General features: G+C 38.8%; 1 protein-coding gene across 3 annotated transcripts in view; it reads left to right on the top strand.

Annotated features, from left to right (window-relative positions):
* Positions 1 to 930: 930 nt before the first annotated feature.
* Positions 931 to 16,221, top strand: part of LOC119721248 (solute carrier family 28 member 3-like) — a 47,215-nt gene continuing 31,924 nt past the window's right edge. Inside the window, exons 1-3 of one of the 3 annotated variants that reach the window (XM_038191230.1) lie at positions 931 to 1,209; positions 12,364 to 12,531; positions 15,847 to 16,130. In XM_038191230.1, the coding sequence (XP_038047158.1) occupies positions 1,078 to 1,209; positions 12,364 to 12,531; positions 15,847 to 16,130 (584 nt within the window). In that variant the 5' untranslated portion in view covers positions 931 to 1,077. Of the gene's footprint in view, positions 1,210 to 11,196; positions 11,383 to 12,363; positions 12,532 to 15,846; positions 16,131 to 16,221 lie in introns of those variants that run through there. The other 2 variants (XM_038191231.1, XM_038191232.1) reach the window with 2 other exon arrangements.

The following is a 16,221-nucleotide window of genomic DNA, read 5'->3' as shown; positions in this document are numbered from 1 at the left end:
CGGCCTATGTACGTGTATACGTATACCTTAAGTTAACCGGGCTAACCATCGGCGCGCTATTAATAAGACGAATATTGAATAACGTAAACAAATTCGAAACAAAAAATATATAAATTTACAAATAAATAAGGAAGCATACAGGGTTTCCATAAAATCATCTGCGTGGCTAGTAAAGTGATTCAGTTGAACACAATTTGTTTAATACTTGAAAGTGGAAACTGCCAAGGAAGGGTTGACAGTGTTTATACAGATATTTAAGGCTGCAGACAGCTCAGACACTGCACTGTCATGACTGTGTGTGTGAGTGTGTTTTAATATCAAATGGACATGTATGAATTAATGAATCATGATACTGTAATTATTTTCGATATACTGATGTTTAAAAACTTATTTTGACTTTTACAAGAAAAAAAATCACCCAGCGTGTAGATAATTTTGCACGGGGTCTGCTTAGAAGTCCGACGCCTCATAGGTCTGAGCCTCGGGCGTCGAACTTATGAGGCGTCGGACTTATGAGGCATACAATTGATTTATTCCGCCTCATAGGTCCGACGCTTCATAAGTCCGATGGCTCATAGCTCCGACGATTCATAAGTCCGAAACAGCGTTTGTCCATTGTCGGACTTATGAGGCGTCGGACTTATGAGGCGTCAGACCTATGAGGCGGAATTTATGCCTCATAAGTCCGACACCTCATAAGCCCTAAATTTCAGACTTCTGAGGCGTTTGACCTATGAGGCGTCGGACTTATGATACGGCCCCTTTTGCACGCTATGCACCTGTACTACGTTGTCTGCTGGATCTCTCAGTCTCTGTCCCTCAAACTTTTTGACACCCCTCCTGTGAAAATGACAAGGTTGGCGCAATGTATGTAACGGTTCCCTTGGCCCTGTACTGTGTGCTCGCGATCGCGCGCACACAGCAAACTGCATTCCCATTCATGAAAATTGGGCGCCGGATGACGTCACGCTATTACTACGAATTACACACACCAAGCTGCACACACGGAAACCGGCGAGCGTGTTGCTCTCGTCTTCCCAAAACATCCCAGAAAAGCTCCCCAGTCTTCCGTCCGCAATGGAGTATTCGACAACGTACAACCCCGACTCCGGCAACTTCTCGACAACGATAGATTTCCCTCCCGAGGACTCCACATCCTGGGGAAAATTTTCGCCCACGAAGAGTAAAAAACCCGTCTCCAGGACACTGGTGAGTGAAGATGTTTGCCCTTTCTCTTCCCACGAGGCCGGGTAGGCCATTTTTATACGCATTCCTTTGGCAAGCTTGAAGCCCGTGGTTCATTGATCTCACTTTTCATTGAAATTACACTTAAAAATGTATTCGAAATGGTTATTACATACACAGCAATTACCTCTAATGTAAAATACCATCAAAATAACATAAGGGAATGGTGTATTTTCAATGAATTATGTGTGCCCAACGACATGCAAGAGAGCGAGATTTGGCGCCAAATTCAAACGCGCCAAACCGAAACAAAACCACAACAAAAGTTGCATAGCTGGCGCGGCGGACTTGGCGAAAAGGTTTATTGTACTCCCAACATACGTGATCAGAAATATTTGAAAAAATAACGAAACAATCTTTGATCACAAGTATCTTTATCAATGGAGCATACTTTTATTTCAATATCTAGGGCAGTAAAAATCAGTGAAAAATAAGTCCAAAAATGGTTTGTTGTGTGTGTACATATCATGACCTATGTGGACATGATGATGAACAGGATGAATGAACGGTAATCAATTGGAGGACGTCTACCACAATTTTTCCCTCTTTTTACACGAATTCCTTCATGAAAAAGTCTTGAAAACAGGTTGTAGAAGGTTTTGGAAGCTTGTTTTCTCAGATTTTTGAATTTTTGAGTATTTTTAGGCTAGTTACACATGTTAGCCTACATTCTTCAATTTATGTTCTCAAAAATGTGTTTAGTGGTTTTGTACAGGAAGTCATAAACATTTTTTAGGCCTAATTAAAAACTTTGTCAGATTCTGCAAAGCAAAGAAGAAAAATTTTGAAAGTTTTCCGTACAAGGCCACAGTGTTGTAGTCGAGTACTTTTTGCCGAGTACCGAGTACTGCCGAGTACCGAAGTCCGAGTACGAGTACTTGTATTCCGAGTATGAGTACGAGTATTTGTATTTCCGAATACGGTGTCATATGAAAATCGGACTTGTATGAAAATCGGACTCTTTTCCCTTTTTGTTGGTTAGAGATCTCTCACGTTACCGGTCCCTCTCCTAATTAATTATCTATGCATGAGCATGCGTAGTACCACCAAGGAGTCCGTATTTCATAAAACCTAAATTCATGCTACACCGGCATCGGGTACATTGTGCTTGACGCCTAATAGCATGTGTAGTGTTAATCACTTGTGATACAAACTAGGGTTCGTCTTTGTAAGCCTTTTTTTTCAATTATTTGAAATTAATTTGTTTTTTTTTAATCAGCAACAGCAGTCTCAAATGTATTTACCAAGTAAATGCTACACAGCTGAGATACAGACAACCGTCATTTAATATGTCGGTGAAGGGCAAAACCCAATATTGAATTTACATCACCCCGACGCAAATTCCATCTTATGAATAGTAGGCCTATAATAAATTCAAATAATATTTTCAAATACCATGTAATCGGAGGCAGAAGTTTTTTTGGGGGGCCTTACTCAATTTCAGTGGTGGGGGGGGGGGGGGGGGGCACTGAGTATACAGTGTTTATTATGTCGGTGAAGGGCAAAACCCAATATTGAATTTACATGACCCGACCCAAATTCCATCTTATGAATAATATGAAATCTAGTATGCAGGGTGAGGATGACAACACGTCTGTATTGAAAATATAAATGAATCACCATGAAGAAATTATTCATATACGACTAGTAGAATAATCCTTGGCTAAAATTCAGACTTAATATCCTTTACATAAAATATTTCCATTTGCGACGATCAACACACCTTGGAAATTACTAGTTTTTGAGTAAAATTCATATATTTTGTGAAAACCTTGTGGAGACGTACATGTATTCACCTATAGAAAATACTCTGTGGAGATGTATACAATCCTTTGTTCCCTATTATGCACATGTCTCCACAAGGTACCGTGTACCAGATCAAAAAGAATACACAAACAAGATCAGGCCACAGATATATATGGAATGGCCTGTATATGCGTGAAGTGCAGTTTCAATCATCTGGAAACCATTTTAATTATAAGAATTGGAGTTAATTTAAACACTAATTGATTTTCTTTCCACCTGTTTAGCTGGATATGTAATCGCTATTTCGATATTTGATAACATAACATATGCTCGGCCTGCATATTTTAAGTTGTACAAAAGCTATTTTTTATTACATGTACGTGTATTTGTGAATTCTGTTTGAATATTTTCATACAGTACCGGTACATTTATGTCTGTCGTTACCTTGGGTTATAAAATTTCAAAATTTGCCCGTTAGGCCTAACAACTGTAAGGCGAAGTAAAAAAAAAAACGTTTAGCGTCCCCGCCCGCTTCCTTTTTAGAGGCCGCCTCCTTTTTTTTTTTTTTTTTTTTTTTTTTAAAGACAAAAATTGATAAATTTTAACGATCTCTGCGCAGAAGAGATGTTCGTTTCTGCATAGTTACATCATTTTGGTCTCATTTTCTGTTGCATCTTGCCCATAAGAAGCCAATATGTCATTTCCTAAGTCCAAGTGGCGGCCATTTTGAAAAAAGCTGGTAACCATCTTGAAAAATAGCCCGGCCGCGTTGTCTTGAAAAATGTGTCGGGCGGCCATTTTGAAAAGAAAAAAGAAAAAAAAAGGGCCTCCTCCTTCCTTTTTGTCAAAGAGGCAGGACGCTAAACATGTTTTTTTTTTTATTTTGCCTAACACTGTAATGTTTTCTACATTTTTGTCTACATACATTTTTGTACATTGTACTGGTACATACATGTACACTGTTCATACTGTACATTACATACTTTATGTATGTTTATACACATGTCTGGTCACATACGGTACACATATATTACTACAATCACATGAATTGGAGGACAACTTGACATTGAACTACCGGTAGATACACTTCTAAGAAAAAACATTGCATACTTTATACAACTATTCTAGACTTGTACTTGGGGTATTTTTTCCCTTGCAAAAGACAAGCTAGCATACGTGTACCGGTACATGTATGAATAACATGTTAAAAGTTATGTGTAAAAAACAATTTAAGTAAATACATGTATATTAATATAAAACCAACGGGCAACCCTACATGAGCTATTTATGTAGTACGATTGACCCAAAATGTTAGGGTCAGCTGGCTATTCCTCTTTCTTTTCTTTTCTTTTCTTTTGGTTCTAATACTCAGGGGTGTGAAATCTCAGCTTTAAAGCTGATTTTAGCTTTTTTTGATTTGGATTTCAACTTTTTTCCCTCACTTGCTGTGTACAAAAGTATATATAGGAGATTTCCAAAGTTCAGCTTTTTTACACCTTGTTTCAGCTGTTTTCAGCTATTTTTATCAGTGGTCGCTCACACCCCTGAATACTGCAAAGCAAGGAGTTTGTATGCAGTACAATGATTGAGAAATTGATCACTGCTCCATGCCAAACACAAATGTCACACACCTGTGTCTGGTATTAAACTGCGGATGTTGTACTAATGGTGAATATGACATTCAGTTAGTATACAACATAAAGCCTCTCTATTCTGCATCTGTGCTGGTCCCAGAGAGCCAGCCTACAGTCCTCTTTGTACTGTATACCACACTCTCAGTCCGTCCTGATTTGAAAATCACAGGCGTGTGGAAAAAGGCACACCTGGATTTTTGTAGGCATGTGGTTTTTCTAGACTGATTTTTCTAGCGTGTGATTTTGTGGTCCAAGCGGGGACTTAACAATCAGGTTTTATTAATCATATTCATCTTGTTTTACAGTTAAGTCATTTTCTCTTCACCAACGTACTTTTTTTCACAAATTATGTATACATACCGGTATTTAAGTTTAATTATGCCGTAAATCTATGGCGAGATGTGCAGTCCAGTACAGAGGGATTCAGGCATGTGATTATTAGCACTTCTCGGGAAGCTTTTAGGCGTGCGATGGCGTGGGGGTGTGATCGCACGCCTCGAATCAGAAGGACTGCAGTCTTGGTTCCAAGACGTCCCTTGCAGTGCGATGCTTCAGTGTGCATGGGTTACTGTGTGTGCACCGATTCACCAAAGTAGGCGCCCGGACACCAGTGTTGGGAGAAATCATAGATTTTAAAATCTGGTTGTTCTAATTTTGTTTCAAACCGAAGAATGTTTATCCGATTTCACCGGAAGTTCCTATTCAGCTCACAGTCATGCCCACAAAAAGTTACGAGTGAGATGCCGCATGGAATGCCGTACACGATGATAATATATTTACATGTATACTTGTAGTTTGCGGGTTTGAAAGACCACTGGGGCAAAATCAATATAAACATTTGCTTCCAATTACATGGCATTTGAAAAAAGGGTAGGCAGGGACTTTTCTTTTCTTTTTTTGGCAATTTTGTTTGTGTTCGATCATTTGGAGGTGTCTCTGTCAGTCCTTCTGTTTTGAGGTGTGCAATCACACCCCAACGCCATCACATGCCTATTAAATGCTTCCTGAGAAGTGCGAATAATCGCACGCCTGAATCCCTCAGTACCGCACACCTCGGCATACATTTACGGCATAATTATACTTCATAATTTTTGAAAAATAAAGTACGTCGGTGAAGAGAATATGGCTTTATTGTAAACCAAGATGAATATTTTGAAAAACAATACCAGATTGTTCAGTCCCAGCTTGGACCACAGAATCACACGCCTAGAAAAATCACACGCCTAGAAAAATCACACACCTAGAAAAATCACACGCCTAGAAAAATCACATGCCTAGAAAATCACACGCCTAGAAAAATCACACGCCTAGAAAAATCACACGCCTAGAAAAATCACACGCCTAGAAAAATCACACGCCTAGAAAAATCACACGCCTAGAAAAATCACACGCCTAGAAAAATCACACGCCTAGAAAAATCACACGCCTAGAAAAATCCAGGTGTGTGTTTTCCACACACCTGTGATTTTCCAATCAGAAGGACTGCTGCGTGTAGTCAAGGGTAAAACGTAGTAATTGATGATTTTCAGGGTTTTCTCCTCATTTTTCCCAAAAGAAATAAGGGTAGGGCTGTCAAAATAGGGTAGGTGGGGTAACCTAAAGCAGAACTATTATTTTTTTTGGTCTGGGCCTTAAAAAAAAACTTGAGAGCTGTATACATACAAAGTGTATGTTGACAAAATGGGTGGGAACTCTCGGATTAGATGAATCAATGGGCAGGCTATGCATGTACAAAGAAGACTAGCTGTTAGCGAGTGAATGCAGAACAATTGGGGACCATGAAGTCAATTGGGGGATATTCCAGACTTTCCAGTTGTTTTCTTTGGCCAGGCATGCAACTTTTCCTCAGATCCAATGATTTCCTTGTTTCTTACTTCTCATGAATGCCAAATGTTACAAATTGAACAATACTGTACAAAGTTTTGTGTGGTTTGGAATTTCCTATATTCCCAGTTGCGTGCCTGTTTGGCTTGTGCCACAAAAAAAATGGAAGGCCTAATTTTGTAACGTTGGTTTCGAATTCCCAAAATCCAAACTGAATAGTGGAATTTAAACAGAATTTAAAAAAATTCCAACCATCTCCCTAATAAACACACACCAAAGGTCTGCAATATTGCAAAGGATGTCTTGGGAACTTTGTATTTAGCCTGCTCAGGAAATGCTAAGTAGGAACTTTTGTGTGTGCAGCAAAGAAACTAGGCCTTGGAAGGCTTAAAATCAGGGCTCTTCATCAATTTGAACGTGGTCATGATTCTACCGAAACGTACGGTCAACCACGGGTCAAGGGGAATGGCGACTCGGTGCCATCGATTGCATATGTACGATTTGTCACCTGACTAATGGTTTTTCGGAACAGCTCTTTTGTTTCCACCAATGCTCATATATGCTGCTATTTTGCACGATTACAAAAATGTAATAAGTCAGACTATGTTGCATTGCGAAATTTCCAAGAGATTCTTTGCTTGCGGTTCATGGACCGAGTCGGGTTCATGGGAAAATGATGCTGCTGCACGGTACAAAGGCTGTACCGTCTATCGTGAACTACCCTGCTATGAACGTCTTGCACAAGACTCATCTGACCATGGAGCAATAATCTGACTCACTGTCTATCACATTGTGAATTAGACTTGCCTAATTGACCAAAAACATTGACGCGAATGACTATCTAGAACCCTTAGACCAAAGTAATTGGTCTTGGACCATATTTGTCTTTTGTTTTGGGGCAATGATTCAACTCTCTGTTACTGGTGTTCCATTGTGAATTCAAAACATGACCATGATGACAATCAATAATTTAGCAAATCATAACATACACATGTTTTCAATAAACAATAAAACCAAATTCTTGGTTTATATTTTAAAGAAAAATCCACAGAGGTGTGAAATCTCAGCTTTAAAGCTGATTACAGCTTTTTTTGTTTTGGATTTCAGCTTTGCTGTGTACAAAAGTATGGGAGATTTCCAAAGTTCAGCTTTTTTTTTACACCTTTTCCAGCTGTTTCCAGCTATTTTTTTCAGTGGTTAATTATTCACACCCCTGTATTAACTTCACAAAAACAGCAGCCTCATTAGTGAGGAACGGCAAAAGGACATGTTAAAAACTCTATAAAGTTTGCTGTTTACAAAACGGGTGTCTCATTCTTTTCAAACAGTTTAAGGGAATCAATATTTTAAAGGGACTTGTCATGGACTTGTTAACCTCCAAATGCCTGGAGAAGTCCGTGCCTCGGAAGAAGGAAGTCCTCTGAAGAGGTCCTTGCTAAAGGATGAAATATTAGGTCGCTCTAATTTTTGGAACCTCCAAATGTCACACGTACTAAACACACCCGGATTTAAAGGGTTATTTTACTTTCAACTTAAAAGTCCACTAAAAATGCCACTCAATTTAGCATTATGGTTATGACTTGAATTGACAGTTACAATTAAGCTTCTTTATTGTACAGACATTTTCAAATGCATAAAAATTAAAAATATAAATTAGTTTTGTTTGACAACAATTACAAATTATCCGTTTGACCTTCGAAATTTAGAATATTGACGAACAAAGTGAATAGTTAAAAATGTCATGTAAGCACAGTGTACGTTACAATATTGTTCAAGTTAAACCTGTCAATTAAAATGATCTGTATACATGTCATGCAGAAACAATGTAAAGAGAGATTTCAGATTTGCAATTTCCCATAAGAGTAGTGGTCAGAAACCTATTGCTTGATGTGCACCATCTCTGATTAAATTAACTTCGCCGACATTTTCCTTTGTCTTCTCAAGACTGTTCATATTTTTCCAACTATTCAAATGCTTTTTAAATGTGTTATAAATAGGTTTGGTATGCGATGAATGATTGAATATTTAAAAACAATTGTAAGATTTCAGCACAGTCCTAGTTTCACAAGTCCATTCATAAAACTGGTTGGCGAGTGGGTCCTTTTTCTGTGCATTTTCATAAGAAGAATCAACATTTTCTGCCAAACTGCCATTCAAAAATTTGATATATTCACTGAGAAGTGAGAATGGTACATGAACCTCTAAATTTGACAATATTGGTGTTGGGTAACTCAAATTATGTATAGGTAGTAGAAATTTTTATCAGGCATGCAACTTTTCCTCGGATCAGCTGATTTCCTCGTTTTTCATTTCACACTCATGCCACTCACGTATGCGAAAATTCAGTTTTCACTATGCGCTGGAAAATTTTTCGCTTCTCGGCAACCCGTGGTCCGATTTTTATGTTTTTGGTATCAAAAGATGCACAAAGCTCGAGGCTAAAAAGTCATAACAGCTCAGGTCGCAAAAAAAATTTTTTTAGAGGCTATCCGCCCCTGGCCCCTTTAGGGTTAAGCCTTCTATATTTTTTGTGACACGAGCTGAAAGTAAATATCTGAAACGTCCACCAATTTGCTCCATGGTCTCTGACGGACTCTGCATGCACTTGCTAATGGCCTTCCTGGTTCATGAATAGCCCTGCCCATTTGATTGATCAGAGTTCCCACCCATTTTTTTTTCACCATTTACTACAGCTTTGGAGTGTTTTTTTTGGTAAAGGTGGTCACTGAATCCTGCAAACAATACCCAATTTTTGTGGAGGTCATTGCATGCCGCACCTGCATTCATTACTTTTTGTAGGCATGACTGTGAGCTGAAACGAAACCTCCGGTGAAATTGGGTACTATGATCGTTATTCAATTTAAAACAAACAAAAAACAATTAGGATAACTGTTTTTTGAAATCTCTGATTTCTCCCAAATGATCAAGTTGATACTGGAGAGGTATCAGAAATAAGGTACAAAAGAATTTCCTGAGTGTTTGAAAACTTTGAAAAATTGTAATCCTTAATAATAAACCTTGGCCTTTAATCAATCATGTCATAAATTACCACCAATAATGATTTCTTTTGAAAAGATACGATCCACTGTGTGACTTTCTTTTCTCGCATTTATCTGTGTACTGGCCTGGGATGTACTGATGTACACTCTGCAACAGTACAATTTGTTTACAACTTTACATGTGCTGTTCTGGTCTACAGAGGGCGCTGTTGCATAACTTAAGTGTTTCTGGTCAACAATAAAGTTCTGCATGTTCTTTATCTCCTTAGACTCGATCAAACACAAAAAAACTCAGGTTTACTTTTAGACACACCAAATTTGAGGTTATTATAACATCTCTAATGTTTCATTCATATTTTTGTGTGGGGCAGGGTATGTATGTAATACCGGTACATTTAGTTTGTGGGAGATTTTTTTCCCAGAAGACCCAAACTGGGGTGCGTTTTGGCGGTCATAACCAAAAACTGGTTCTGTTGTTTCTCTTTGGTTAATTGTTTTTGGGGTTTGAGTATTGCATTGTGAGTAATTCTTGGTTATGACTGCCAAAACGCACCCCTGAATTGTCCTCAATGAAAGCGACAACTGATACGAATCTAGCTCTGCCTTGAAAATAGTCATTCTATTCCATTGATGCATAGAGTAAACTTTTGGATCCAATATCAATTCTTGGGTCTGGTGAGAGATCACAAGAAAATGTTTGTGCCAGTTGTTCACACAATGCATTATGCTCATAAGTAATTTTTTCCCTGTTTAAGCAGCTTAATTAATCGAGATTTGACACATTTTGAGGAGTTGCAAGACACACCCAAATCAACTTGGAATTTGAGCATGATGCCAATGGCCGACAGTTTCCCACCACCATATAAAAATGGAAAAGCCTGGGAAAATCCCACGCGCTTTCGGCTTATTTCGTTAAGACATTTTGTAGGGTGTAAATTATATACAGGGGCCCAAAATTTTGCATATAACTGAAATAAGAGTAGGCCCTGGATACTATTTCAAGGCTGAAGTGAAAAGGTTGCATGCCCTGCATTTATGTAAGGATGTGTGTATTCAGACATCTAACATCTACAGTGCAGGTCTATGTATTGTCGTTTGGAAACCAAAGGTATGAGGTACCTTTGTGTACTTTGTACTCTTGCCTATTGTTATTCATACAACCTAGATAACTTGTAGGAGGTCAGTCCTTGTGTAAATAGAGAAAATGGACCAATGGAAGTTGATGGACTGTACCATCTTAGGAACGGGGTTTCCAACTGCAAACGTTTGAGTCAGTCTCATTATTAATAGTGCATTCTTTTCGAAAAGAAGCCTTTTTTGAAGAGGGGATGAAAACCCCTTGATTTGTTTTTGTTCTAAAGTAATAAAGATGATGACCTGTTATAATTTTCAGTGCCAGTAAAACTTCTCAATTTCAGTTTTGTTTTACACCCCTTGAAAAAGTGGTTTGGCAGTTCCAAAGTCATAACTGTTCAACCAATGGGTTGAAGGGTTGGGCAGTGGGTACTACGATAGTACAGGTAGTTAGACCGCATCCCAATTTCTTGTCTACGGCTACTATCCAGATCTTCAACAATTACCGGTACCACTGTGTGAGCATATGCTGACAATAGACTTAGCCGTAGCCGGGATGAGGGCACATCTCGGCCAGGGCCCACATTTGTTTGTCCCATTGATATGCTAATACACTTCAACTGATTGGAGGAGGCCTGGCCCTGAAAGTTAAAGCCCATAGTGCAAAAATACACCTGGTACGGGGTGCGTCCAGATCGGTCACAGATATCACGAGGACCCGTTTTTTACACATGCCTGCGGAGTTGGTTTGATCGAGATAATTACATAAAGTGACTGTAAACTACTGTGTACCTCCCGATAGGGATAGTTAAAAGATGGCTTCGAATAAAACGGATCTGAATGCAGATATTCTACCAATTGTAAGCTCTCTTTAAGTGTTTTTTTTCTTCATGATAAGTGTGGTTTGGTGATTGTGTTCATGTAGTTTAAATGGGCCTCATTCCTACATGTGCATGATTTAACGAAGATCTATCCACTTCTTGGGTTTTTTGACTCCCAAGCATTGTGGGTGGGGGACAGGGTTTTGATTTTTTTTTTAAAGGAAATTTTGGGGTACAACGATGACGAAGACGACAAAACATGAAATTAAAGATGAGGACCAGCAAACAAATCACTGCAATACACCGTGATTATCATTCTGCAAAACCGTGTTGATTCGCCTGACTATACGTTTACAAGCAAATCTTATTTTGTACCGCAGATACATGTACTGTACAAAAGCAAAGTTATTAGAATTAAATAAAGACTGCCTATTGGGTTGCAGAAGTCATTTTGAATGATAAAAACACTCCAACGCAGATGGTTTAACGTTATGTTGTACTCTCTCAGTCCTTCTGTTTTGAGGCGCGCGATCACACCCCCACGCCATCACACGCCTAAATGCTTCCTGAAAAGTGCAAATAATCGCACGCCTGAATCCCTCAGTACTGCACACCTCGGCAAACATTTACAGCATAGTTACACTTCATAATTTGTGAAAAATAAGTACGTCGGTGAAGAGAAAACGGCTTTATTGTAAACCAAGATGAATATTATGGAAAAAAAATACCAGATTATTCAGTCCCAGCTTGGACCACAGAATCACACACCTAGAAAAATCACACGCCTAGAAAAATCACACACCTAGAAAAATCACTCACCTAGAAAAAACCAGGTGTGCGTTTTTCCACACACCTGTGATTTTCAAATCAGAAAGACTGTATGTACCGGGGGTACTGTATTTCCTTGTGGTTAGTTAAGCAATCCAAAAGTTAATAGAGAAATTAGGTCAGTGGAAATGTGTTAAAAATTTCATGTGTACATCCATCTGAACGTCCAATTGATGTTTTTTAATTTTTCAGGACACAGAATATGGTATCCCCTTGGAAGAAGTTGACAACCCCGCCTTTGACTCCTCCCAAACACCTGGAAATACAGGACGCACAAACGGTGGCCGTTACGACCCAGAACGAGCCGCGGACGAAACAGATGGAGATGAGGACCAAAACAGCGAAAGCAAGCTCTGGAGGGTAAAAAAACTTTTGGATAAAATACTTCTCCCGGCCGGTTCATTGTGCAAATGCAAAGCAAATTAGATGTCGCAAAATATTGTGACATTGAAATGTATTCAATTTTTACAAATTGAAGTAAGTTTTGAAACTTTGCATGGTGGTAGTGTACACTAGTGAATTAGGTTTGCGATGACACCATGTGGAAAATCTCTTTTGAGAAGAAGTGCGGTTCTGAAAAGAGTGCAGGGTGTTTTCACAACCAACCGGTTCTTTTCAGAACCACACTTTTTTCCACATGATGTCATCCGTTTGCAAAGTAGTTTTGCAAATTTGCTGCGTGAAAACCTGCTTTGACATAAAGCGCTAGAGGCGAAAAATCAAAGTGCACCGCGGGGCCACGCCATGTTAGGGATATCAACAACAGCTGCATTTATTTGGGGATTACACGTCCATTTTGACTCTACTGTGCATCTTTTGTGAAAAACCCCTTTGTGGTTCTGGCCTTAATTGTGGGTGTGAATTCCCCAGGATTTTTCAATACCCTGGACATTTTCCAATAGCTTTTTGTTGTGAATGTCGGTGTTCAGAAAAACAACTTACCGTAGTGTTCCGATAGTATTATTCATAGAGAATGATGGCTCAGGCAAAAAAAAATCTCTGGCAAAACCAAGTCCGAATGTTTACTATGTTGACACTCATCGTCAGCCAGTAACATTCTTTGCGTAAACTTTGTGACTTTTGTTTTACGCACTGAGCATTTAGGTCTGGAATTACAGGGTCAAGTTTGTTGGCCAATAGGAGAGTGCTTTGCAGGATTGCACAGCTTTTGTAAAGAAAGATCTGACTGGTCAGAAATTATGTCAGTCCATCTTTGGAAGTGTTTTTATGAATAATAAATATTGCAAATTCAGGACAGAAAAGATGGAGACTTGGTTTGCCATTGGTACTGTCTTACAACCTGTGTGAGTAAGACTACCCTGGCTGATGAGAATAAGCCCCATAAGGGTGCACGCCTGTAAATAGGCCAGAAATCCGTCCGCCCAGCTCGTGAATAAAAGTTATACCCTCAAAATATATTACAGAGTTTTGAGAGCCATAAAATTGCGGAATTGAAGAGATATGGTAATGAACCTCTGGCCCGGACTTGGGGCTTCCAATTCTGAGCATTTTGGATGCTATTGGGCTCGAAAGTGGCGCCATTTGCCATGTTGTGGAGGGATCGTTTTTCGAGATGGCTACTTTTCCGCTCTGGGGAAAATAGGGGTCGTCTTCTTTGGGTGAGAATATCTCGAAAAGTCAATGGTCAACCCACCAAAAAAATGAAAAGAAAATGAAAGATGACACATTGATCATCATTTTTCTGTGCAGCTTTGAATACCTGTGAGAGTTCTGAGTATTTTTAAAAGAATTTTGAAGTATGCGCATTTAGCACTAGTGTCTTTTATTGCAGGGTTGCACCCATAAGTTACCAGTTGTATTTCTATGGTGAATGTCTAATATCATTTCTAATAATTATTCACCGTTACTTCTGTTTGACATTACTCTCATTAAAGAGGTTGTGGAATGTTCGAAGACATTTCCGTCATTTTTCGGGTACATGTATGTATATGTAGCCTAAGGTGTGATGAAATAAAAAACGACTATTGCGTCTGTCATGAAATGAATACAAAAGGTACTTTTGAGAGCTGTTTTTCAGGTCCTGTTTCGACCCGAACGTGCAAATTGTGTAAAAGTCGTCGTTGGGGGTAGCAAACAAAACATAGTAAATCGTGACGTAATAAACAGGACTCGTTTATACTACGCTGCATCAGGAGTCCTGTTTATTACATCACGTTTTGTTTGCTGCTCCCAACGACGAGTCGACGACATTTACTCAAATTGCACGTTCGGGTCGAAACAGGACCCGAAAAACAGCCTCAAAAGTACCTTTTGTACTCATTTCATGACAGACGCATTAGTCGTTTTTATTTCATCACACCTTAGGCTACATATACCAAAAAAATGACGGAAATGTCTTCGAGCATTCCACAACCTCTTTAAAAAAGTTTGTATTTTTAAACTCATCTGATGCCAGAAAATTAACTTCTCCAATTTCCAATTTAAAAAAAAAAAAACAGCTGAAAAATTTACACAGCTGACAGTGGAAATCAATCAAACGATTTGTAAGAGTTCGTGCCAGGAAGCCCGAAATGACATCCCCTATTGGTACCAAAGTCGATCCCAAGATCTGTTCAAACAATGTTCTGTTCAAACAGTCCAGGCCCTCTGAAATGATTGGTCCTTCATTTTTTTTTAGGAGGTTCTGTGTTTACTTTGTCAATACTTTCGACAAACAGTGGTGTAAGATTAGGATAGCTTGCTGATGATCAAGTGTTGTACTTTGTACTTTTTGCCTATTGAATAATGTTTACGCCCAGCTTAAACAAATTAAAGCAGTAAGCCAGACAAGATCTTTCGGATTTGTTTACAGCAGTTCAAAACAATTTTTTTAAGCCCTCTTCTATTAGTTTAAGCCCTCAGACAATTGTTTTATTTTTTTGTAGCAGATATTGAGATCCTACTAGAATGCTTTGCGCTATAAATTGTAATTATATCGATTCCAACTTTTGATACAAATTTGTCATTTTTCCTTTTGGGTATACATACGGTACATGTACAATTTATTGTCGACAACAATTGGAAGAGGTCACAGGTTTCAGTACTGAAGTATTTTTGTCTTGTAATTTCTCAAAACTATCTTGACAATAATCAGAAAAAAAGTCAAATCAATCAAAGAGTTGAAGTTGGTAAATCTTTCAGAATTCAAAGTTTCAAAAATGCGAAACTTGCTAAATGTTACAAAATTCCAAAGTAGCAAAGTGCGAAACTTGGTGAACAGTGGCAAAGTGTAAAATTTGCTGAATCTTGCAGAATTCAACATAGCAAAGTACAAAACTTACTGAATCTTACAGAATCCAACCAGGAGCAAAGTTTGATACTTGCTATATCTAACGAAATCCAACAGTAACAAAGAGTGGAATTTTCTGAATCTTACAGAATCCAACAGCAGCAAAGTGCGAAACTTGCTGAATCTTAATCTAGATTCCAACAGAAGCAAAGCGTGAAACGTGCTGAATCTAACAGAATCCAACAGTTTCTGCTGTTGTCAACAACCAATGGGGGAAATTGCCTGGTGTTTTGTTTTGCATGATTGGGATAATTTTTTACTTTCACAAGCCTGGTGGGGTTACATTGCATACTTGTTGCATTATGTATGGTTACAGATGCAGTACATGTACTTACACGTAAAAGAAGACTTTTGAAAGAATTTTTTCCCCCCTATCATTTTTCCAGTGGCTGGACGGCTATCTTGGCACTGTCAAGGAAGTCTACACCGAAAACAACACCATGCTATGGAACGTCTTTTACTTGGTGCTGCTGCTGGTTTACCTGGGCTATCTGGTCTGGGCCTGCTACTATGACTTTGAAGAGGCAATGGTTTTGGTGATTATAACTGGCATAGGACTGTGCCTGTACATGTACTCGATCATTAGGGACTACTACGGCAAAGAGATATACAGCCTAACCTGTAAACCTGCCGGCAACTTCGTTGACAAGCACTGGCGATATATCAGATGGTGAGTATGCACAGGCTAAAATGAGACAATGTTGTCACATGCATTTAGAATCCAGTTTATGCGGTACCCGCTGCTATGTACATCAGATTCG

The sequence above is a fragment of the Patiria miniata genome, unplaced genomic scaffold (genome assembly GCF_015706575.1).
Source record: "Patiria miniata isolate m_02_andy unplaced genomic scaffold, ASM1570657v1 HiC_scaffold_13, whole genome shotgun sequence".
NCBI lineage: Eukaryota > Metazoa > Echinodermata > Asteroidea > Valvatida > Asterinidae > Patiria > Patiria miniata.
Note: the sequence above shows the minus strand (reverse complement) of the source record. Positions and strands in the feature narration are given on the sequence as shown.